We start from the raw sequence: 23,415 nt of genomic DNA, 5'->3' as shown, positions 1-23,415 counted from the left end.
CAAAAATCATCTAGGGCTACTTAGGATATGAAAATTCTCATTCTAGGTGTACCTTGATTCCATTAAGCCCAAGAAGCAAGGCACTGATCCTCACATCCCTTTGGTGGTCAAAATTACCCTCTTTTTCTCATCTTTTCCAATTCTAGGCCTAACCGTAGCATGTCACCTAGGGCATCAAGCGAAATCTTTTGTAGCCATCCAAACACCTTGAAAATTGGTCCAAAACTGTGCTGGGGTATTCTCCAGGGGTTCTCCAAGTTTGAGCACAATCTGACGATGGAATCCTGAGATATTGCAAGCGCTAGCTCGAGGATCATTTCTATCCCTAGGTTGATTTGGGTTTGTGTCCTCATTTGGATCATTGCATTCAAATTTCAAAAGTAAATTAGTCCTTTGATCCTATTCTCCTCCCTAACCAGGTCAAGCCCCTCTTTTGTTGATAAACTCCACACCCTTGACCTAGTTTGGGTCCGCTTGGTTTCTTTGTGGTCTTGCAATCTCGAACCTCAAATTCTACAAGGATCACATTGAAGCCACTTCTCCTTAAGGATTCTTAAGTCTGGGACACCTCTTGTGAAGGCCTATTCTCCGAACCTAGGCTTAAGTATCCTCTTAGCCCTTCTTAGAGATCCCATCACTTTGCTTCGTAAGCAAGTAAACCATTTAATTGAGTTTCTCTTATGAATAGGCTCTTGGAATCACTCTCCACCCATTCTTTGATCTATTCATCCTTATGATTCCTTCGATATCGGGTCTCCTCCCATTGGTGAAAGTCCGTGAAGAGTAGGGAGCTATAGTTGAGGTCAATGTCACATGGTTCGGGTTCGGCAATGATTAGGTTCGGTTTGAGTTCGAATTTTTTGATGATGTTCGCCATTAGGTTCGTCTATATATAATGAATTATAGGATAAAATAGTAAGAAATCAAAATCAGAAAACATCAAAAATGTTATCACAGACATCGAAACTGCAAGGATAAATTACAAGCTTGAGTTGTGACATGAGGTTATGAGTTTTGATCTATGGACTTTGTCAGTGGCTATGAGGTTCGCCGAACCTCAACTTTTTTAAGGTTCGCCAAAATTCGAACCTCAAGGTTAAAGTTCGACGAACCTTGTGACATAGGTTGAGGTGATTGTGGGCTATCGCTCCGTTTGTACGACTTGACCTAGTAGTTGCTCTATAGGACCCCCTCCCTGGACCCTTACTAGTTTGAGCGGTAACAAACCTAAAACCCATGCTTCAATGGGAGAAAGGGTCTATTCAACCACAATGATTTTTGTTTGATAGCTTGTTAGCATAAAGGACATATATAATAGAGTAGAGCAAAGGAAGAAGAGGACCTTGTAGAAGCTTGTATGATTTTGCATTGTCCAATTACTCCATATGAGTTAAATTTCATTGCATTTTTTGAACTAAGCTTCCACTTATCATGATGAGGCAAACTCAACCATATTTAGCATTATGGGTGATCTATTAGCAACATTCAATTTTGTTGCTTTTCAGACAAGCAATCACAAGTGGGAGGTAAATATTTTGTGAAAGTCACCAAATAATTTTACATGACCCCAACTATTAGTTTGAATGCATAGTATAAGCACTACACATGCAAGCTACTTGGTAGGATTTGAACCATGGTGGGGGCTATATTAGCGTCCCACTTTTATTGACTTGGCAAGCAATTGTTGATAAATTTCATTGTTTTTTGTTAGTAATTCTTGAGGGTAGCAAGAGCAAACCTCAGTGCTTTCTTTCTAGTTGGAGTTTGTGCCTTGTGGGATTCTCCAAGATATTTCTCGCATCCGTGGTGTTATATGGCATGTGTGTATTGCTATAATTCTGAACATATTTGTAGAAACAATATTAGGATTTGTTGTGACAAACTATACATTGGAATATTCTAGTCTGTCTATCGATCACACATGGAATTTAAGTGCCCTTGAATGGGAGGACATGAGATACCTCTTTTGGAAGGTCAACTGACTGTAAATTCTTTCGGCCATAGTTTTTTATGCTTGGAATTTGAAATTTGATGTTTTTGAATAGTATGGATAGATCGTGATTGGGTTTTCTGTTTTTTACTATTTTTTAGTTGAAGTTTGTCCTCCCCCATCATGCAATCATTCTCTTTCTTTGGTTGTTCTTGTTATCCCTGTCATTTGTAGATGGAGTTTCCTCATGCATGGTTTTCTCAATGGTAATGTGAATTTGGGCGTTCTTTTCCCTCATGACCTTGTCTTCCCCCCTCAAACATTTGATGGTTTGCATCTTCTTGGTGATGTCACATGCCCTCCCATTGTGGTGGTGGCCTATGTTTTCATTACAAAATTATTTATGTTGTGGGACCAATGTGATGATTCCATTCATTCATATAATGTTTTGGTGCCTAACTTCTTTTTTCAAGGAAAATCTTGTGGGGAAACTCTTGGGTGCTTTCTTGCATTTTTGTGGATAGTTCCTAGTCTAGTATTGTTGTGTTGATTGTAGGGTTTGACTAGGTACTAGGTAGTGACAATGAATGAGGCAAACAACAAAGCTAGTGAACTAGGGGAATTGACCTCAGGACCTCCTACATGAAGCTTCAAGCCCTCAAACCACTCAAGCTATATATGTGCATAACTATAGCTATAGCTTAGTGCTTTTTATATAAATCATATTTAATATGCTTTTATATAAATAATATTTAATAATAAAAATCTATTGTGTTTAGCATATCCTTTTATTGATAAAATTGTATCTAGCAAGTTACAATCAATATATATATATATATATATATATATATATATATATATATATATATATATATATATAATTAATCAATTAATTTATTTATTTTTTGCAAGGGTTAGCTCCATTGGTTGAATTATCCACCCAAGGTATGCTGACTTCATGGAGGTCATTGGTTATGGAGGTCATTGGTTAAAATCTATTTTGATTGCCTTGGGGGGTTTACTATTCAAATATTTTGGGGAAGAGGGAGAGATTCCATGAGGTTTACCTTTAATTTTTTTGCCCCTAAATTTGAACAAACACAAACCATGTGACATATATTATCTGTTCAATCATTTTCTTTACGTTGATCATTTTTTTTAGTTCTCTTGCGCAATGCATTTATCGTGGGTACTTTCCCTCATTCCAAGGATGGTACCCAATACGTTGACCATTATTTTTTCAAATTCTCTTGTGTAATGCATTTATTAAGGGTACTTTCCCTCATTTCAAAGATGGTACCCAAGGTAAATTGGATTTTTAAGGTTCAAGTCTAAGTCAAAGTCAACAATTGGCTCACAAAGTGATCAAGCATGTCACAATTTGAGATTTGAACATTGGAGTGGGAGGTTAACAACGTTTCTCTTAGACACTTGAGCTAGAAGAAATTGACACTTTATGTTGATCATACAACAATGGACTTCCTATTAGTATGTAACAAATGGTTATGATGAAATATCAAACCATTTGTTATTATATAAAACCACAAATTTGATGCAACCAGGCATTAACAAGATACATGTACTTTGTGCAAATCTTGCACCTAACCTAATTTCCATGGAGTTGGAAACAATGATTTAGTTAGATTTAGCCAAACTATTGCACGAGGACTTAAGGTACATACCTTTCTTTCACTTCTCATTTTCTAAGAAATTGCACTTTTGACCACAAGAGTGTAGTCTAACGACAAGCAGCCAGGTGATCATGCTTGTATTAACGCGATGACTCTAGTTCAAACCATTAGAGTGGTTGCGAGTGAGGCTAGGTGCTAGTTCTTGGTGACTTTGATGGCATAGATGTGCCCCTCATAGCACGACAACTTAGCCCAAGAGATTCTATAAGATTTATTTCTCAAAAAAATAAAAAGAAATATGCACTTTTATAGACATTTCTTCTTCTTTATGTTGCATGCATCATGTTCTTCAAAGCATGGGATTGTCTTTGGCTTTTGGCCAATGTACCTACTCTTCCTGTCCTCAAACTAAAATAAAAAAAGGTTTTTCCTTGTCTACTATTGGTTCTTAGATCCACCAGGCATTTCCACAATCTTGTTATATTGGTTTTATTTCTCATTGTCCTTGACCATTTGGTTGCCTTCCACTTTGTTCATGATCTTGTTTTTGATAACTACGGTTTCTCTATTGCCTTAAGGTGATGTATTATACTGATGGTCGTGAATGGTATAGGTGGGAGTACTGACCCTATTTTAGAGGAGATTTCCTGCCTAGGATTTCTCTTGAAAAGGGTATTTTTAATATGCATGGATATTTTCTACCAACAAATTTGCACATGCTTGATGACAGGGACTATGCTCTTTGGAAGATAAAAAGTTGAGAAAATTCTAGCTGTAAAAAAACCATGGAGCTTCATTGTTGGAAAGGAAAAGCAGCCTAGTGCTGATGTGGATAAAATAGTACATGATGATAGACATTGGAAGCTCTTGTAATCATTGTTATCTTAGTTATGTTTGCCTTTATTCCACATTTTACATGCATAGACTTCTCGAAAAGCTTGGGATGTGTTGAAGGCCTTGTCCAAAGATTTCAACGTTGCAAATTTTTTTGGGGCTTATATTTCTTTATAGTGGTTGGGTATTGAGAGGGAAGGAGTTTATCACCATATACCATTGACTCTAGGAGGACCAAACAATTATTAGATTTTTTTTTTCTTTGAGTGGGGATTGATTTCTATCTACAATTTTTATATTCCTAGATATTAGTTACAATTCCATTGTGTAAATTGTTTTTTTTGATGGATATTTATGCAAGCGTATGCAAACTACATATTGCTTTCCTCTTATTACAAATTTATGTGGATTGTAGAACAATTCTACAAGTTTTTTTTTTAATATTTCTTTCTTTTGCCAATGTTGATTTTTTCTATGTTTATCTAATTTGATTTCTTTGGCCTAGGTTTAAAATTTGAAATTGAGTATTGCATTGCGAATATGTCGAAGGTTGGGGACCCATTTCAACAATATGGTGAACCTGAAGATGAGGAAAACTGATAAAAGATTCAATTATAAGCTATGTGGAATGTCTAATAGGAGGAATTAGATGCTTGAAATACTAGCTTGCTAGAGCGGTAGGGCATGAAGTTGATATTTATCTCACTTCTGGCTTAGAAATCATGCTCGTTGCCCATCAAGCTATTAATGATAACGATAAGAAGACAAAGCTGAAAGTGTTGTTAAAGGAGTAGCTAGATCCTTAACAATGAGAGGTCTCCCATGAGTTCACCTTTCATAAAACCTCACCTTTTTTTGTTTTGATATTGGAGATGTAACATGCTACCCCCAAGATACATGAAGACTCGGTACCATTGTTTAAGACTTCAGCTAACATGTTTGTTGAAGAGATGGCCTCAGAAGACTAGATGGTAGATTTTGATGCAAATTCTCTCATTGAGGATAACCTTCTAGCGGCACCTTTCACTAGTTGGTCTGATATCACATTCCTTGAGACAAAATCACATATTTGAAGGTATGCCACATCACTTAAAGAGTTGTTGGGTGTCTTGAGAAACATATTTCATGAGGTAGTTACACCTGTCATTCTAGCAATGTCACACTCGGTGAAAGGATCTTCATAGGAGTCCCCATCACCTAAAGGGCTTCTTGGAGATTTTTGCGGCATATTAAAGGGCAGATGTACCTAGGACGAGGAGGGCTTCCCTTGAAGAGCATTTAATGCACATTGTAAGGTAGCCATGGTCAATGGGTCAAAGAACCTATTTTGATGAAACATCCTTGCTAGAGGATGGGAAGCTCCGAAGGTTGAGCAGCTCAGAGGGAATCAGCCTTTGGGTTCAGGTGAGGAACAGTCGACATATTCCTTTGAATTTGTCAAGAAGGTCTCTTGGTATGAGATAACCTTACAGGATGCTTAGGAGTAGGAGGCTTATAGGAACCAGACTAAGGGGATCAAGACTTTGGGCATGTTTCTAGATTAAGTGCAAGGAAGGCTTCCAGTTCAAAGGGAGCAGCCAAGGGAGCAGATGTAGTTCAAGGATCAAAGTTAGTTCCAGGGGGCAGAAGTACCTCACTCGCTAAGAGGGAGTGTTGATGTTTGTAGCTTGGGCAGGTACTTCTGCACAGTGCCACAGGCCTAAGTGTTTAGGCTTGCTGAAGTTGCCCAAAATCTCCTTAGATACTTGCTCTATTATGAGCAAATTGCTTCTGTAACTTAGCCTAAGTTTTGACTTAGGAAAGCAGATAATTACTATGTTGGCTAATTGAGCTAAATTTTAAAATTTAAAATAAACTTAGGGAAAGTGAAATAATTACTTTAGTGATTATGTTTTATTCTTAGCCCTTAATCTCAAGTGAGGTGAGATCTAATCTCGGCTGTCAATCACTTTGGAGATTACGGTTAGCGATTTAACTCAATGTAAAGTTTTTAAAGCAAGGCTAAGGAGAGGAGAAAGACGCCATACAACAACACGAGACATTGAGAGAGGCATCTCAGTGGAGTGTGATACTCTAGTGTGCCCGGTCCAAGGGAGCTCAGAAGGGGTGTTTTGAGATCCATATTAACTAAGGGGATTGAGGATTGATATAGGGCTCGAGTTGCTGGATTACATTGAAGGTATATTTTAATCTGTACTTTTCTCAATTGGGCTATTATCCCTGGATGGGAGCCTAAGTTAGTTTTGAGATTAATGAAGAGCTGTTGAATGGGCAGAATCTGTTCGTGTCATTGTGATTGAGATTGGTTATTTTTGCTGCCACTAACTAAGTTAAGAATCTAGCCATGCTTTCATTTAGTGGATTTGTTCAATGAATTGCTGGGTGATAGGTTTGCAGGAAAATTTACCAGATTATACTCGGAGAATCCATCTAACATGGATATCATACCCGCACAAGTAACACTTTGCAATAGGTTTTCCATGTTAGTTAGAGGTTAGTTGCCTTTGAGGCAGGTTTGGTTGAGGTCCCTGGAATCAACATGTAATCTAATGTTGCTGGTATTTGTTTTGGTAACTACAGGGCTAACAACCAAGAGGAGTGCCTAATTGGGGCCATGATTTTAGCATCTAGTATCTTTTGCAACTCTTTTGGACAAAGGGGGGGCAGTAGTGGGTTTATGTATGTAAGTTTTTACCTAACTAGATTTACCTCTTCTTTTAGAGGGATAGTGTGCTGAATGATATCATCAAGATAAGCTTTTTATGATCTTGGTAAGACCAAGCAAACATATCCTTAAATTCACGAAATAAATTTTCAAACTTAGACCTTTCTTGTTTGGTTGTCCCTTTTGTAAATTTGATCATTTGGGGATTTGATTTTGACCCATTGTTTATTTCTATCACATCTTGAGGTGAATCCATTACTTGTTCTTGTTTATTTCCATCATTTCGGTCAGAAGACTTTTTCAAGGGGACCACCCTTTCAGTCACAGATTTCTCAGGGACATTCACTAGACTAGGATTCTCATGGCTTTCATTGTCAAGTTTGTCAGTATTTTGTATGAAATTGAGGATTTGAGACACAATTAAGTCTGAATCTCTAATGACTTTTAGACGCCTGATTTTCTTATATAGGGCTATATCTAATCCCAATTATAGTGCTTCATATTGAGCAATGTTACTAGTGCATTCAAATTCAGGTCTAAAGGAAAATGGAAGTCACCTTTCAGAAGGAGATACGAGTACAACTCCAGCCCTAGAGCCAGATTTAGAACAAGCTCCAGCGAAATACATAGTCCACACCTTGTATATATTCTCTTAAGGTAAAAGGTGTCTGCTGGGACCTGCCAATTTCCAAATTCAACATCTTCCCCCTCATCATCATCAAATATAACACAATGCTTTTCACTTGAGGCCACTTTGCTAGCTGCTAAAGATTAAAGCAAATGAACTTTCTCCTATTGGAACCTCCATGGAAGACAGATCTATGTGAATTGTGCCGCCCAGATTAGCAGCCCACTTCCTAGACAAAAGCATGCCAAAGACCATAGCTTAATTGTTAGAGTTCTTCAAAACTTGTGGTTCCAGGGTTGGGAGCCTATTGGATCAGGATTACAGTGTTGACTTCTTGCTGTATCTGATAGCCATAAAGAATGCACCTTTTGCAGTTAGTTTCTATAAATATTTAGATTTGAGCCAGCAACAAAGCTAAGCAAGAGAGTTGTGTAGACCCTGTTTTTTTGGTTAGAAAGGCCAGATCAGATTACTCATGGCATGTTATATTACTCTTTTTTCGGATTCAAATATCAGGTTCCCATTACGTAGCTTCTATGATATTCCAGTTGTATTCGTCAGAAAATAATATCTTGATTTACTTGATTATGTTAAAACTTTTCATTACACATGAACATTTTTTTGAGGTTTCTAGTGTACACACCTGATTAGCATGGTCTTCTGCAAAATCATCTCCTACTTGTTCAGATGGAGTATATTTTTTCATGTATTTTTTCTTTGGCAAAATACCCAAGCCCCTCATCTTAGCATTTATTTCAAGTTATACATTTGTTAAAGGTACTGCATCTACTTCATCAGCGACAGCAACTGCATCTACAACTAGTACGCCACTTTCTGGTTTTGCTGGAGTTACTGCATCTAGTGCGGCCCAAGTGTCATCTGCTGCTACTGCTGGAACAACTTCAGGGTATGTCCGAATGCATAAGGCAGATTTTGGATATTCTTATGTTTTATATTATTTCAGTATATATGTAATTGTGTGTAGTGTTATGCTAAATGGATTCTTAAAATGGAAAATTTGTTTATTTTTACAGAAACACAGGATCTGCAGTGATAGCTTCATCGCTTCGTACACCTCAAATTCCCTCTGAAATAACTGGAAAAACTGTTGAGGAGGTGACATCACTTCCTTCTATCTATTGTGCTCTTAGAATTGGTGCATTCTTGCTATGGGCCATGTTGCACATCTCAGAACTCCGGATGTTTTCCTTTTTTGCGCTGAAATGTGTGTTATATGTGCTAGTGGATCTGATGTTGTGTAGTTAATATTTGCACTTGCTTTTTTCTTTTAATTCCCCAGGGCACGGTCTCATTGGGCTATTTTTATGAAAAAACATCGTAGCTGATCATATAGATGCCCTTTCACGAACTGCACTGGGGAAAACAGAGTTTCCTCCCTAAAACCAGAAGATTTTTCTTGAGGCCAAATCTAGCTTCCCAGTGGGATGGGGGGTTTGTGGATTTTTCCTACTGCTTAATGGTTCTAGCCACAAGTTGGATAAAATTGATTGGTGGAAAATTGTTGAGATGCTACTTTTGCTCAGTGAATTTCTCCTGCCTGCAAGCCGCTACTTAAGGCTGCTGGAAAGAAACTATGAGACCTTGTTAAACCGTATAGCATATTAAAATTCTTAGCCAGATGTTTAGAATAATCCTTTTTAAAGTAATGCACTTTTCACAGCCTTAGCAGAAATATCTACTCAACAAAGCAATGGGTTCTGAAATAATTATCTGAAACTGAAAATATTGATGGGTGTTTTCTTCCTATATTTGGCATGCTTCTTGATCTGTAGGTAAATGTGCCTTTACTTCTATATTTTTGTGTTTGGAGTTTTGATGTTTAGAAATATCAATGGGACTCGTGTATTTCTGAAATTTGTTTCCCTTCTTTTCTGCTTCTAAGAACATTTTTTTCAATTTATGGTTTGTAGCTTTCACCCTGTTTTCTTTAAGTTCTTTGGTTATTTGTCATTGAGCTGGTTTTGATCCAGTAGTCTAATTTGGGTTGGATTATCAAAGACAACTTTTCTCTATTGTGTGCTCTTAGAGATTGGTGCATTCTTGCCCTAGGTATTGTTGCAGGCCCATGAGCTCTGGATGTTTTCATTCTCATCGAAGTGAAATTTGTGTTATATATTCTTGTGCAATATGGTTGTGTGTAGTTGATTCTCAACAAATATTTTATTTCTTATAGCAGGTTCACATTGGGCTCCCCAATTGGGTCTGTTTCTTAAAAGAGCACAGTAGATGATCATATAGAAGCCCTTTTACAAACTGCACTTGGGAGAAGATAATTTGCTCTTAAAACCAGAGGATTTTTCTGGAGGCGAATCTAGTTTCTAGTGAGATGGGGTGCCATGCAATTTTCTTAGTGCTCAGAAGTTGTCAGTTATCACTTGGATAATATCGATTGGTCAAAAAATATAGAGATGTTACTTTAGCTTAGTGAATTTCGCCTCCCCAGAAGCAGCCATGTAAGGCTTCTGGAAAGAAACTGTGAAATCTCATCAAGACTGGAGCACAGTAAATTTGTGGCTGCTGGAAAGAAACTGTGGGGTCTCATTCAACACTTGAGCATGGTAAATTCCTTAGCAGGTTGTTTAGAAGCATCCTCTTTTAAGCAGCGTGATAATCACAGCCTTGGTAGAAATGTTGATGGGTGTTTTCTGGTTAGACCTGGCATGATACTTTATTTGTAGCTGTAAACATACCTTTACTTTGATACTTCTGAGTTGTTTGGGATTTGATGTTTAGCAATATTTATGAGACTTGTGTTTTACTGAGACTTATTTTTGTTTCTAAGAACATGTTCTTCAGTTTTTTGGTTTTAGATTTGGCTCAATTTTCTTTAAATTTTTTGGTTTGATGTCGAATTGTCTAATTTGGTTCAGATTATCAAAGATTGGAATTCTGAGTTACAAGAGCGTACTACAAAATTCCGAAAGCAAGCTGAGGCTTTAGCAGAATGGGATCGGAGGATCTTACGGAATCGAAATGTACTTATAAAGCTGGAGGTATGGAAGTGTTATCATTAGGGCATATTTTAATTTGAAATTCATATATCTCAGAATGAGGCAACACTTTGTTATTTTTACATTTTATTGTGTTTGTAGATATATCAATGAGTAAGATTTGTATGTCCTTTTAGCCAGCTTTCACAGAACCATTATTTTCAAACATTTAGAGTACAAAAGCAATCTAGTGCATGCTTATCTTAAATCTCTTCTTCTATGATGATGAACAAACAATTATCTCGACAGTGATGACTAACAAAACACTTTCTGTGCTCACCTTGAAGCATAATGACATTATTTCTTCCTTTGGATTTTTAGTATTTTGAAAGTGGCATTTCAATGCACCCTTTATGAAAATAAGCTATATGATCAGCTGTCATCCTCATCCTTTACTTGAATAACATGAATCAGTTTAACAGACCACCTATGAACAATGCTTGAACAACCTGAATTGCAACTAAGTTGCACGAAGCGCCGAAATGTTTCGGAGTTTCCGAAACAAGTGCATTTAGAAATGTCACCTCCAAAAAATGGAAACGTCTGCCGAAATGTCATAGATGTTTATATATATATAATTTTATAAACAAGTGAATAACAAGTTATTTTGCAAGAAAAGGGGGAATAAGGCCCATAGATGACAATTTAGAAAAGAAAAACCAAGTCTATATCAACTTTCATAGATGATTACATTATGGTTGAGTTTCGGGTATGGGTATGTCCGGACACGCTGGATTCCTAGAAGTTTCGAGCAACATAGAATTGCAATCATTTCCACATCCTAGGGCTCAAAATATGAAAATCCAGTAAATTTCATTCATATGTTTTGTCAAAGCAGTATTTTATGAAGAGGGTGTCCAACCTAGTAATGCCCAGTCCCCTATATATTGCTCTAGTTTGCAATGTGATCATCAATTGTAAGGGTATATGATAACGATATTTTCATTAATTTATAGTATATATATATATATATATTTTTTTTTTTTTTTTCAAATTTTCTTCATTTAATTTTTTTCTTGTGTTTTTAAAAATATCTTAATGTAAATTAAAAATATATTGATTCATCAAATGAGAACAAAAATTATTGTTTTGGTTTGCCCTGGTCGGCTGCCAGAGAAATCGGACCAATGGCAAAACCATAAGTTTTTCAAAAAACTATTCATGAGAATTCAAAATTATATCAAGAGGTTCTAAGAGTCTAGTCTCATGATCTGCACCATCTATCCTGGCAACTAGAGTATTCAAATAAACAGAAAGCCTATGAGAAAAATTAAAGAAGTAGCAGCTTGTCATGTTGAGGGAGAAGAATTAGAAGGGACCACTTCAGTGGGCGTTTTGCCCTTGTCTGTGTAGAAATTCCATAAAATTCTGCAACTGCTCATATGAACAATCTGAAAACTAGTACCTTCTCATATAGACGCAGAATTTATCTACTTATTATGCAGCGGATTAGGAACAGAAATAAATACACAATCACACAATTCAACAACACAATTTTTCTAGGGAACCCAACTGGGAAAACCCTCTCCCTGGCTGAGAATTTTATTGATAGAAAACTGAGCAATAGATCTCTTACAAATACAGCTTGTTTAAATAGAGAATACAATCTGATTCCCTCTGCTTGCACTAAGCTGAAACACCTGCAAGACCCTGATCTCTTTTTCTTCTCCTTTGCACAATCTCGGAGGCCTATTTCCTTATGCAAATCCTCCTAAATCATAGCGCATGGGCTGCCCCTTATAAAATAGGATTTTCCTCCTATTTCTTAGCACAATTCCCTACTAAAATTGCTCTCTACCAACTTGCATACAAGCTCCTTGCGCACGCTCTCTCAGAAGCTCACACACAAACTTGTGCTCAAGAATGATGACAAATTGCTCTCAACCAACTAGCATACAAGCTCCTTACCAACTCGCATACAAGCTCCTTCTTGCACACGCTCTCTCACAAGCTCACTTACAAACTTGTGTTGAAGAATGATTACAATTGTGCCTTCGCTCCTTATAAGCAATTCGAATGGCCAAATTTGTCAAATTATATTTTAGGAAATTGATTTTGTGATTGATGGGTGAACTAAGTTGAACTAACTCATGCAACTCGACTCATCTCAATTCTAGAACTTGAGATTCAATCACTCGTCCTTTTCCCAATTTAACTCACACTAGAAGACAATAAATTCAGCCTTCCACTTCTACTCATTAGTTAACTGCCTCATAACTCGTCTTAACTTTTAAGAACAAATCCTAAATTATTGAAATTTGTTCTAATTTATAGGGAACTCGAGCATGCTAAGGAGAAACTCGTTGTGGTCCCTTTGATTGAGGCACAAATCAAGGAACCCTTTCTCGCTATCATTTTCAACACTCCCTCTTAGTGAGAAAGGTGTTTTTGGAAAAACTTCGTCCACCTACATCTGTGTCCAGTGCTACCACGTTCTTTGTTGTTGCCGCTGCTCCCCCTGAACTAGAAGACTTCCTTGCATTCCTCTGCGGAACTTGATTCGAATCTTGTTCTTTCCCACCATGTTATGCGAGTCCATTACTTCAGTGATAAGTGCCATGTACTTTGAATTAATTAATTCCTATTAATTAATTAACCATATTCCCTAAGTTTAGACTCAGGAAAATTTTAAAAATTGGTTAATAATCTAATTAAGTTGTCACTAGGTGGAATTTCCAGAAATGATTTTTGGGTTTTGGAGATCTCATGCATTCTAGCCTCCCCACCAAATTTCATGGCTAGAACACAATCGACGCTACAAAAACTAACACTCCATCTTAGCGAACACTGTGTTCTAGTGCACCACAACTTGCCACAACACTTTGTCTCTGTATCATCCTCTGTCACACTGTTGATGTCTAGCTGCTGCTGCCCACCAACCACTGCACAACTTTGATGTTGCATCTGTGCTGTTGCTGACATTGCATATTGTTGCCAACCCTGCATTTTCGTTGCAACTCCCTCTCGTCTGTTGTTCTGCAACAACTTGATCTGAGAAGCATCGGAAATATTGAATCAACTGTGTTCAATATGATTCATCTATTTCCAGAGTCTTTGATTGCTACTAGCCTTTGCACTGTCTTCTAAAGAGTCTGCGCTGCTGTTAACTCTGCATTGTGCAACTCTGCACTGCTGCCAACTCTGCATTGCGCTCTCCAGCATCTGGTTGCAACTAGTCTGCAATCGTTATTCCAAAATTTGACTGCATCTCTGACATTGATTCATCCTGCTATTGAATACTATGGGCCCTCGTAGCCAGATAATGGTCCATGAGGTGGATTCCTCAAAGGACCCTCCCGAAACCTTTGCAACTTTGATCTACTCATACTGCTGTTGCTACTGCTCTACTGCTGCTGCAACTACTGCAATAATGAGTTTGATCTCCCTAGATTCTGAAGCACTAGTTTTCATAGGGATGTTGCCTCTGAAACTAGACTCCCTCTGAGTCTTGATCTTCGTATGGGAAATCTTGGAATGCGTAGCTCTGTTCTAGGAATCTCCTTAGTGGAATTGCACCTTCATACTGCAGTCTGCAACTTAGCAATGCACACTGCTCGTGTCACTACTGCTAGTTCTGCAACTATCTTCCAAGTACTGACTGCAACTATCTTTGCAACTGTCTAATGATAGATTGTGTCTGCTGACACTGAACTTGCTACGATGATACTGTGGGATCCTGTAGCAAAGTTGATGGTCCCGTTGCAACATTCTGGAACTGATCTGACTTATCTCGTTGTTGCAATTGCACTGGACCCTGCCTATTCAACACTAATGTTCCACCAAGGTTCCGGGACGAGGGAGCGAGGAGGCGCGGGAGCGGCCTATGCAAAAGCTCCCCACCATTTTTTAGGAAACATGGGGGAGCGTCAGGGTCTTAAAAACTTATAAATATAAAATATAATTTATTAATTGAGTCCATTATGACAATTGGGTAAAAATTGCAAAGCATGATCATTGATATGAATATCATTATCTAAATTTCTAATATCATATAAATTTAAAATTCTAATTTATAATCATACATCATAAACTAAACAATCTATTACAAAATTCACCAAACCAAACCAAACCACTTAAACAAAACAATCTATTACAAAATTCAATCCCAATTTTACCCATAACAATCAAATCTAATGTTTTCTTTTAAACCTACAAGAACAACTTTATAAAGCACGGTGTGAAATTAAGGATGAGCCACTTAGCAATACAATTTTTCTCACAAGCCAAGACAATCTTCCCTCGAAATCCTTAGCTTCTTACGGGATTAAAGGCCATATGGTCTGAGCGGGTGTTGCTTCAAACTTTCAAGAACAACTGCTACTTAATAGCATAATTATATTCATTTCAAATCTCCAGAGATCTCGACAATTCTGCTAAACCAGACACATATATTAAGTCAACAACAAAAATCGCTGTATCTATAAAGTCATCAAAAATACAAATATAATGCTGAGAAGGGAACGTCTTCAGTCAACCACTTTCTTCCAACATGTATATACATTCTATATGAAAATTTCATTCGCCATTTCATCAAACGAATATGCACATCCTGGGGTTTATGTATATATATTTGGAGTGATCAAAATACGGTGTTTTCCAGCGATATAGGAATGCGAGTGACGTTATTTAAAGAATATGAGTGTGGTGCGTGTACTTATACCTTGGAGACTCTGGTATCTAGAAATATTAACAATTATATTACTTATTAGTGATGGGATTGAGCCGTTTCTTCATCCTGCAACAAAACGTGCTCTACATATGTGAGATCAGGATACGATTTGATGTTGGAATCTTACACCATGTCATATTATCAACCTCCCAAATGTTAGCAGTGGAAGATGCAGACGGGAAACGACCCCCCTCGTTCCCCTTTTCGGAAACGCCCCCTCAGGAAAGGGAAACGACCCCCTAGCACGTCCCCCTGAGTTTCCTCATTTTTGGGGGCGTGGGGAAACGTCCCCTACTCGTCCCCAAGTCCTCGGAGCGCGGCGGAGCGAGGAAACTAGACCCCGGGGGGGGGGCCGAGTCCCCGTGGAACACTGTTCAACACGTTAGAGTCTCATACTCCTCCTGGATTTGGTGCCTCACTATCTTCTTTCAAGCCTGGTCCCTCGCTGGGATCCTTCCTTACTTTGCAACTCACACTTCCTCCGACACTTATTTCTGGCAATTGGAAGTAAAAGTGTTGCGCAGATCTGCATTTTGGCTAACTCGCACAACCTCCTTTGGTAATCTCGTACGATCATCCCTCCAAAGTTGCAAAATCTGTGAAACTAAAAACTGGAGAAAATAAACCCAAAAATCTCCCTCTTTCCCACTGCTCGGCTATTAGTTCTGTTATTTGCGCACCCTTCTGGAGTGAGAAGATCTACTCACAACTACTGCCAATCTGCTATTGGAAATATTAGATCTCTAAAACTCGAGATCCCCTGAGAGAAATTTTCCCTTTGCTTTGTGTGCTTTTCTCTTCCACCCAACACTGGTTCTGTTGTTGGAAAACCCTTTGCGTCCAACCAAGGAATCTGCTTAGTGAAAAAAATCTTAGTTGCTACTGCTTTCTTTGACTACTAGAACCACTATTTTGGGCAACTTGAATTTTTGCAATCCTGCAACTGAAAATCAAACCCTTGCCCAACAATTCGGCCTGCCTGTCTTGGTACTGCACTGCCTTTGAGAATTTTGGCCTGCTGCTCGCACTGAACAACGAAATTCTCACCTTCGCTTCTGAGCTTCCCAATTGATTACTCACATTCTTATACCATGTGAAAATTCCAAAACTGAAATCTTATTGCAACAATTGGAAATTATTCTTCTAATTGTTAATTAATTTTAACAATTTATTTGCTATGGCAAACACTGGATAAATCACATTGCAATCTTCACAAATAAAACACTGCAAAAATAATAGTACTAGAAACTGAGAAAATACTAGAACACACACAAAAATGTCACCATTATTTTTGGATAAATGTCCCCGGAAAAACCCAACTTGGGAAAATCGATGCAGTAGCTGAGGGTTTTTATTATTAATCAACAGTGAAATCTAAGTACAATAATCTGGATGCCGAATTTGGCAATCCTACGAAGAAAAATACTAGCAAAAATCTAGTGAGGAATTTTCCTCACCCCACAAGCAAATCCGACACTGAAGACTGGCCTCCGAAACCCTCTACGAATTGCCTTTGTCACCCTCTGTGTGGGCTCTATGCAGGCTCTAATTCGTACAACCTGGATCTTAATCTGAGCTGCTTCTTCTGTTTGCCACCGACTTTGGAAACACTTCTCCCGACGTCTGCAAAAATCTTTTGCCACAGGAACACTGAGACAACTTCTCGAATCTACAAATCAAATTGCATGTAGAGGCTACTGCGCAGTCCCTGCGTCAACCTCACTGTGGCTCTTTTTCCTTTCTACAAATGTACTAACTAGATATGGAAATATTCCTCCAACCTCACTGTTCCTGCCCCTCACTGTCTCTGCTTTCACACTAAAGCTCGAACTCTCTAGCAACTGACCGTTGCTACCCTAGAAAATCAAATTCTCCATGTGTCTTGGTGTATCTGATCTATTCTCCAAGTGCCCATTGACTTCCTCTTATAATCCTCTGTTGGAGCGCCAACGACCAAGATTAAGACTTAATCAAGGGCTAGGATCATCTTGGAGTCGATCCGTGTGAGTTTTTAGGGAATTCTCACTTTGAATTAATTAATTCTGATAAATCTATCATATTCCCTAAGTTTAGACTTAGGAAATATTTAAAAATTGGTTAATGATCTATCTAATTAAGCTATCTGTAGGTGGAATTTCGAGAAACGATTTTTGGGTTTTGGAGATCTTATGTATTCTAGACTCTCCACCAAATTTAATGGCTAGAACACCTCTGATGCTACAAAAAATAACACTCCCTCTTAGTGAAGACTGTGTTCTAGTGCTGCAGAACCTGCCACAATACTGTCTCTGTATCATCGTCTGTCACACTGTTGATGTCTGGCTGCTAAGGCCCACCAACCACTACGCGACTTTGATGCTGCATCCGTGCTGCTGTTGACACTGCATATTGCTGCCGACACTGCATACTGCTGCCAACCCTGCATTTGCACTACAACTCGCTCTCGTCTGTTGTTGTTGCAATTGAGAAGCATTCGAAATACTGAATCAACTATGTTCAATATGATGCATTTGCCTCCCGTGTCTCTAACTGCTACTAGCCTATGCACTGTCTTTGAAGAATCGGTGCTGCTGCTGACTCTGCACTGTGCCACTTTGCACTGTGCTCTCCAACATCTGACTGCGACTAGTCTGCAACGGTCACTCCGGAATCTGATTGCATCTCTGACACTGATTCATCTTGCTACTGAAGACTATGGGCCCTCGTGGCTAGTTAATGGTACATGAGGTGGATTCCTCAATCGACCTTGCCCAAACCTCTGTAACTCTGATCTACTCATATTGTTGTTGCTATTGCTCTGCTGATGCTTCCGCATTGCTGCTGCGACCACTGTTGAACACATCCTATGCTACAAAAACTAACAACTTAGACTCAAACTGAGATACTGGCTGGGGCTCCATCTTGAGAACTCTATCTTGCTCTTACTCAACCATCACTTCTCTATTATGAGAACTCCCAACCTTGCTGCTCAAGGCTGTGCCTGTCTCCACTTGCAACTTGTATGGATTCTTCACCCTCACACCTATCTGCTTCTTACATCCAGAAGTTAAGTGCTGGAGGTATGACTTACATTTGATGAAAATGATCTCATATCCCTTGTCCTCAAGGGTAGCTACTGAAACAAGATTTTGCCTCAATCTTGGAACATAGAAAACATCTTTGAGATGAAGAGGATTACATGAGTCCCTCTGAAAACTAACAGTGCCAACTCCTCTAGTTGCATACTGACCATCATCTCCTATGTCAATCTGAAACTGCATGTCCTTCTCCTTCAGGGGTTTGAAACTCTTCTTATTCCTGGTCATGTGGAAGGATGCTCCTTAATCAGTATACCATATACTGCTATCTGTTGAGCTTGCCATGCAAGCAATCAATGAGAATTATTTTTCGAAATGGGCAGACAATGCATCTACCTCCACTGATGCAACAACATGATCCTTACTGGACTCCTTTTGCTTAGTACAAATAGTCAAATTGTGTCCAAACTCATGGCAATGGAAGCAATTGATCTTGCTTAGATCCCTCTTCTTGCCCTTCTCACTGGATTCGACCTCTCCTTGGCCCTTCTTGCCCTTGGCCTTACTTGCAAGAGCAAAATTCTCCGCTTCCTTCTCAACCCTCGACCCCTTGCCACTGTTGCTCTCGATTGTTGAAGAATCTAGGGCAAAGTAGTGTAGTGTGATTATTCTTTTCTTGATAACAATTTGTGGAGTCTTTTTACTTCTATTGTTAGCTTATGCTTCTTCTTCTTCTTATTAGTGCATATGTGTGTACTTCATCAAATTGCTACCAAAACAAAATAACAAGAACACAAAGTTTGGCTCTCTGCCAGGGACAAAACCTCTCCACTCTTGAGAGGAAAACCCTTGGTAAGTTTTCTCTTATTGAAGCTTCTTATTTGAACAACTACTAAACCCTAGACCCTTGACTAGGATATCCTCCAAGCATTAGTGAAATCCTTTCTCTTTTTGCTTTATAACTTTCGACACATTGACCTCTGTCTTTTGCCACTTTGCTCCTCAACACTTCATCTTTTTTTGTGGCTTGTCTAAGTTTAGATTCTTTTCTTCTTAGGAGAAACCCTAGAACATTAGGGCTTCTTTACTTTGCTATAGGGAGAACCTTCTTCGCTTTCTTTTGGATACCTTGCAGATCTACATACACATCTCTGAATGACGTTGTTCATGCTACTGCCTTCAACTGCTGTCAAATCCGCAAGGGTTTTCTTGCTGCACATGTGGATAGGAACCCTAAAAGAGTCCTCTTATCCTTGTTGACTTTTCCTTCCTTCTTCACTAGAGATAGGCCTTGTAGGCCTAGTTTGCACCCAAAACAGTGAGATATGATGACCTGTACTTTTCTGCTACTATAGCCGCAGGCATACCCTTTCCCTTTTGCACATGTGGTTGTAGGTTTACCCCATAGACAATCCTTAATCTTCAACTTCTTTCCTCCTTTCCTTCGCTGCCCTAGAGGGCTTCTTTTCATCCTTCATTGACCTCTTTTTCCTGCCTTATACCCTCGCTGATTTAAGAGAGAATGCGTTCTCTTTTTGAGGAGTGGATAACCTCTATAAATAGGTCTGTCCCTTCTCTTCATGCCGACTTGACTGTGTATTAGGCCGACTTGACAGTTTCACTATAATTCGTCTTTTCTTCATTATTTTGCTGCTTGGAGACTTCGTTGATGTTAGGAGAGGATTTGACTATGCTTGGAGGTGTTCCCATGACCTTGTACATGATGTAACATGCCCTCAAAGGGTTTCATCATAATTACATTTTGACTTTGACTTTCTAGAAGCACTTTAAAATGTGCTTTACCTATTTGTTAATGAGCAAGAAACTCATTGACAAATACTATAAAAATAATATCTCATTTGTTGAATAAATGCAAATATCAAAATTACATTTATGAAGACCGAACCTAGTTACATTTCCTTCAACACTCCCTCTTCACTAGGGAGGTATTCATACAACATTACAAGGTATTTGGCAGTTTCCAATCTTGAAGAATTCACATAAGAGAAACCGGATTTGCAATTTATCTGTTATAGCTTCATATTCATCAACATTGTCATAGTGCAAGGCCTGGACTAACAACTCCATCTCTTTACGAGACCATGAGCTACAATGCTGAAGAGACCAATGATTTATAGACACCTTCATCATTTTCTCGCAAGGTACATACCCACCCGAGTGTTCTCCAAGAATGACCTTCTAGAGCTATTCTTATGTTGGGTTCCCAACCCTCAAATAATATCGGTCCTCTTGCCTACTCTTGTCTTGGATGCCTTACAAACCTTCAAAGAGTATCGAATGCTAGATGATTACATAATCCTCCCATTCTTTCTTCCCAAGTGAAGACAAGAATGCTGTGTCTATCTTGTGTCTACATTTTCGTTCATGGCCTTCATCTAGACTTACGGCTGTTGTTAAAATTGGCAACTAGGGCCAAATTCCATGTGGGTCACCTCATTTATGGCAGCTGATATTTTTCCTAAATTCCTCTTATCGAGAGGTGTAGGATTGATCTAAAGATCATATGACTCCGACAAGTATTTATGGAGATATGAATTTAATTTTATTTACTTGACAAATTGTCAAGGTCGGCCAGCAGTTAAATGTGTGGCACACATGCCTAGTGAATCATATAAATACAAGAGAGGTTGATTCATTTTCTCATCATCTCATCTTGCTAATTTTTCTCTCTCTCCTTAGCTTTGGGTTATACAAGGAGTAGCTCACCCGTGGGAAGGAGGATGTATTAGGGCAAGGAAGGCGTTGAAAGGAGGATGCAGAAGTTGCTGAAGGTTTCTTTGACCTACGTTGACCAAGCGTTGACTCATCAAGGGTGCGGTTTTGGTGTGGCTGCCTCTCCTAAGCAGGCCACAGATTTTGGCACAAAAATCGAGGAAATTCGTCCACTGGTTTGACTAGCGTTGATTGCCCTAGTTTTGGGGCAGTAGGTTGACTTTAGTCACTAGCAGTTTGATTGCGTTTTTGATGCTGTTCAAGGGATGTTTCTTCACGTTGTTCGAGGGCTAGTTGACCGGAAATTGACCAAGCATATTGGAGGTCAATTTCAACTCATTTGACCAAGTTTGACTTTGCTGATCTAGGGTTTGCTACTGCTGATATAAAATTACAGAATTCTGATTTTGTACTAATTCTCTCTGCTGAACTGTTGAAGATAAAAGAAGATTTGATCAAAGGGTTTCCTTGCATTGGGGTTTGTCCCTGGCTAGCTGCCACAGCTTGTGTCTCTTGTCTTGGCTTGTTTTTTGTTGATCATTTAATGTTCTATCTGCACTTTACTTAATGTATATGTGATTGCTAATCTATGGCTAATAAGAAAAAAAGAAGTAAACTGTTTTAAGCATAGAACATACCATAATCAAACATGGTATCGGAACTGAGGTGAAGACACAACCCAAGCAAGAGCAAGAGCAATCACTGAAGAGAAGGTTGGCAAGGCTATCCTAAAAACTTCATGGGGTCTTCATCACTCTTCCCCGCCGAAGACAAGCTCCGTGAGAAGTCTGATTATCATGGATGGAAGATGTCTCTCGATCTGACTTTACAAGATCAGGAAGTGTTGGACCATGTGAGAGGCAATATTGTTGCGCCTCCATCAAATGCATCTGCTGCTGCCAAAAGCAAGTGGTCCAAGGGAGAAGTCAAAGCAAGGAAGATCATTTGGGACTCTATCGACAAGCACCTTGTGGCCTATGTTTTCGAGCTGACAACCTCCAAGGAAATCTACGATAGGCTGGTGAGTTTATTTGAAGTTAATGATGCAAATCAAGTTCTGTTCTTTAGAAATAAGCTGAAGGAAATCAAGAAGGGCAAAGATGAGAGTATGCAAGCATATTTCTTAAGGATCACCGAGATCAAGAATGATCTCCTATCTATTGGAGAAGTAGTTTCTGACAGGGAAATGACTATCACAACCCTTGGAGGACTGCCACCTGAATGGTATATATTCAGGACTACTCTTCTCAACAATAATGTCATCTCAGGATTTGGAATTGATGGCTAAATGTATTAAAGAAGAGACAAGGATGGAAGAGCAAGAAATGCCCGCACTTAAAGGCCATCCCTTTACCTTTTCTTCTCATGCTAAAAGAAGAAACAGTTCTGGGGCTAAATCCAAAGGAAATGTTAGACCAAAGGGTGGAAGAAAAGGTCAATGTTACAATTGTAACAAAATGGGCCACTATGTGAGGGAGTGCCTTGATAAAAGGGACTCACACCATGACGATGACCAAAATCACTCTCAAGGCAATCAAAGGAATGGCAAGTCCAATGGCAAAGGTAAAAGAAATGCTGGAAATCAAAGAAGAGGACAACCCTTCAAGAAGGCAAGAAACTCCAGGTATGAATCTAATGTTGTTAACAATAAGCAAGATGAATATTGTTTACGAGCGGCCCTCTCTACTATTGCTCCCCCGGAATCGTTGGGAAATTGGCTTATTGATAGTGGTGCCTTAAGGCACTTCACTGGTTACAAAGAAGATCTCTCCAATCTGATAGAGAAGGATACCAACCTAGAAATTGTTCTTGGGGACAACGCAAAATATCCCGTGAAAGGCATAGGGAATGTTGCTCTTCAAGCGAATCAGGGTAATACAATTCATTTGCAAGAAGTGCTATATGTACTTGATCTCAAAAAGAACCTGGTGTCTGTTTCGGCAATGGAGGACAAAGGCTACAAGGTAACCTTCATTGATGGCAAGGTACATGTATGGAAAGAGAATTTTAAGGAAGCTTTCACTCTTGGGTTTCGAGTCGATTCATTATATCAGGTTGGAGGAAGTCCACTGGGTGTCATGTCTTGTGACACATCACTTCAATCCGAACTATGGCATCAGAGGTTTTCTCACCTTTATTATAAAGCTCTACCCAATGCAAGACAAATGGTGACAGGGATGCCCGAGTTCCAAGTAGAGCAAGAACGTGTATGTCCTAGATGTGTCGAAGGGAAGCTCAAAAGGGGACCATTCCCCTGAAGCCAAAAGCAGAACCTTTAATATATTGTAGTTGGTTCA

At 38.9% G+C, this 23,415-nt stretch overlaps 1 protein-coding gene across 4 annotated transcripts in view; it reads left to right on the top strand.

Annotated features, from left to right (window-relative positions):
* The window catches only part of EMB2766 (structural constituent of nuclear pore), a 175,524-nt gene that overhangs the window by 48,486 nt on the left and 103,623 nt on the right, over positions 1–23,415 (top strand). For 3 of the 4 annotated variants that reach the window (XR_016266633.1, XM_089458259.1, XM_089458257.1), the window contains exons 2-4: positions 8,466–8,595; positions 8,723–8,804; positions 10,580–10,702. Coding sequence is in view for 3 of the 4 variants with exons in the window: in XM_089458259.1 (XP_089314385.1) it covers positions 8,466–8,595; positions 8,723–8,804; positions 10,580–10,702 (335 nt within the window). In the remaining variant the exon portion in view is untranslated. The remainder of the gene's footprint in view (positions 1–8,465; positions 8,596–8,722; positions 8,805–10,579; positions 10,703–23,415) is intronic. The other variant, XM_089458258.1, reaches the window with a different exon arrangement.

This window comes from Pinus tabuliformis, chromosome 7, assembly GCF_031772625.1.
Source record: "Pinus tabuliformis cultivar Carrire ecotype Pingquan chromosome 7, CPIR1, whole genome shotgun sequence".
NCBI classification, from domain to species: domain Eukaryota; kingdom Viridiplantae; phylum Streptophyta; class Pinopsida; order Pinales; family Pinaceae; genus Pinus; species Pinus tabuliformis.
Note: the sequence above shows the minus strand (reverse complement) of the source record. Positions and strands in the feature narration are given on the sequence as shown.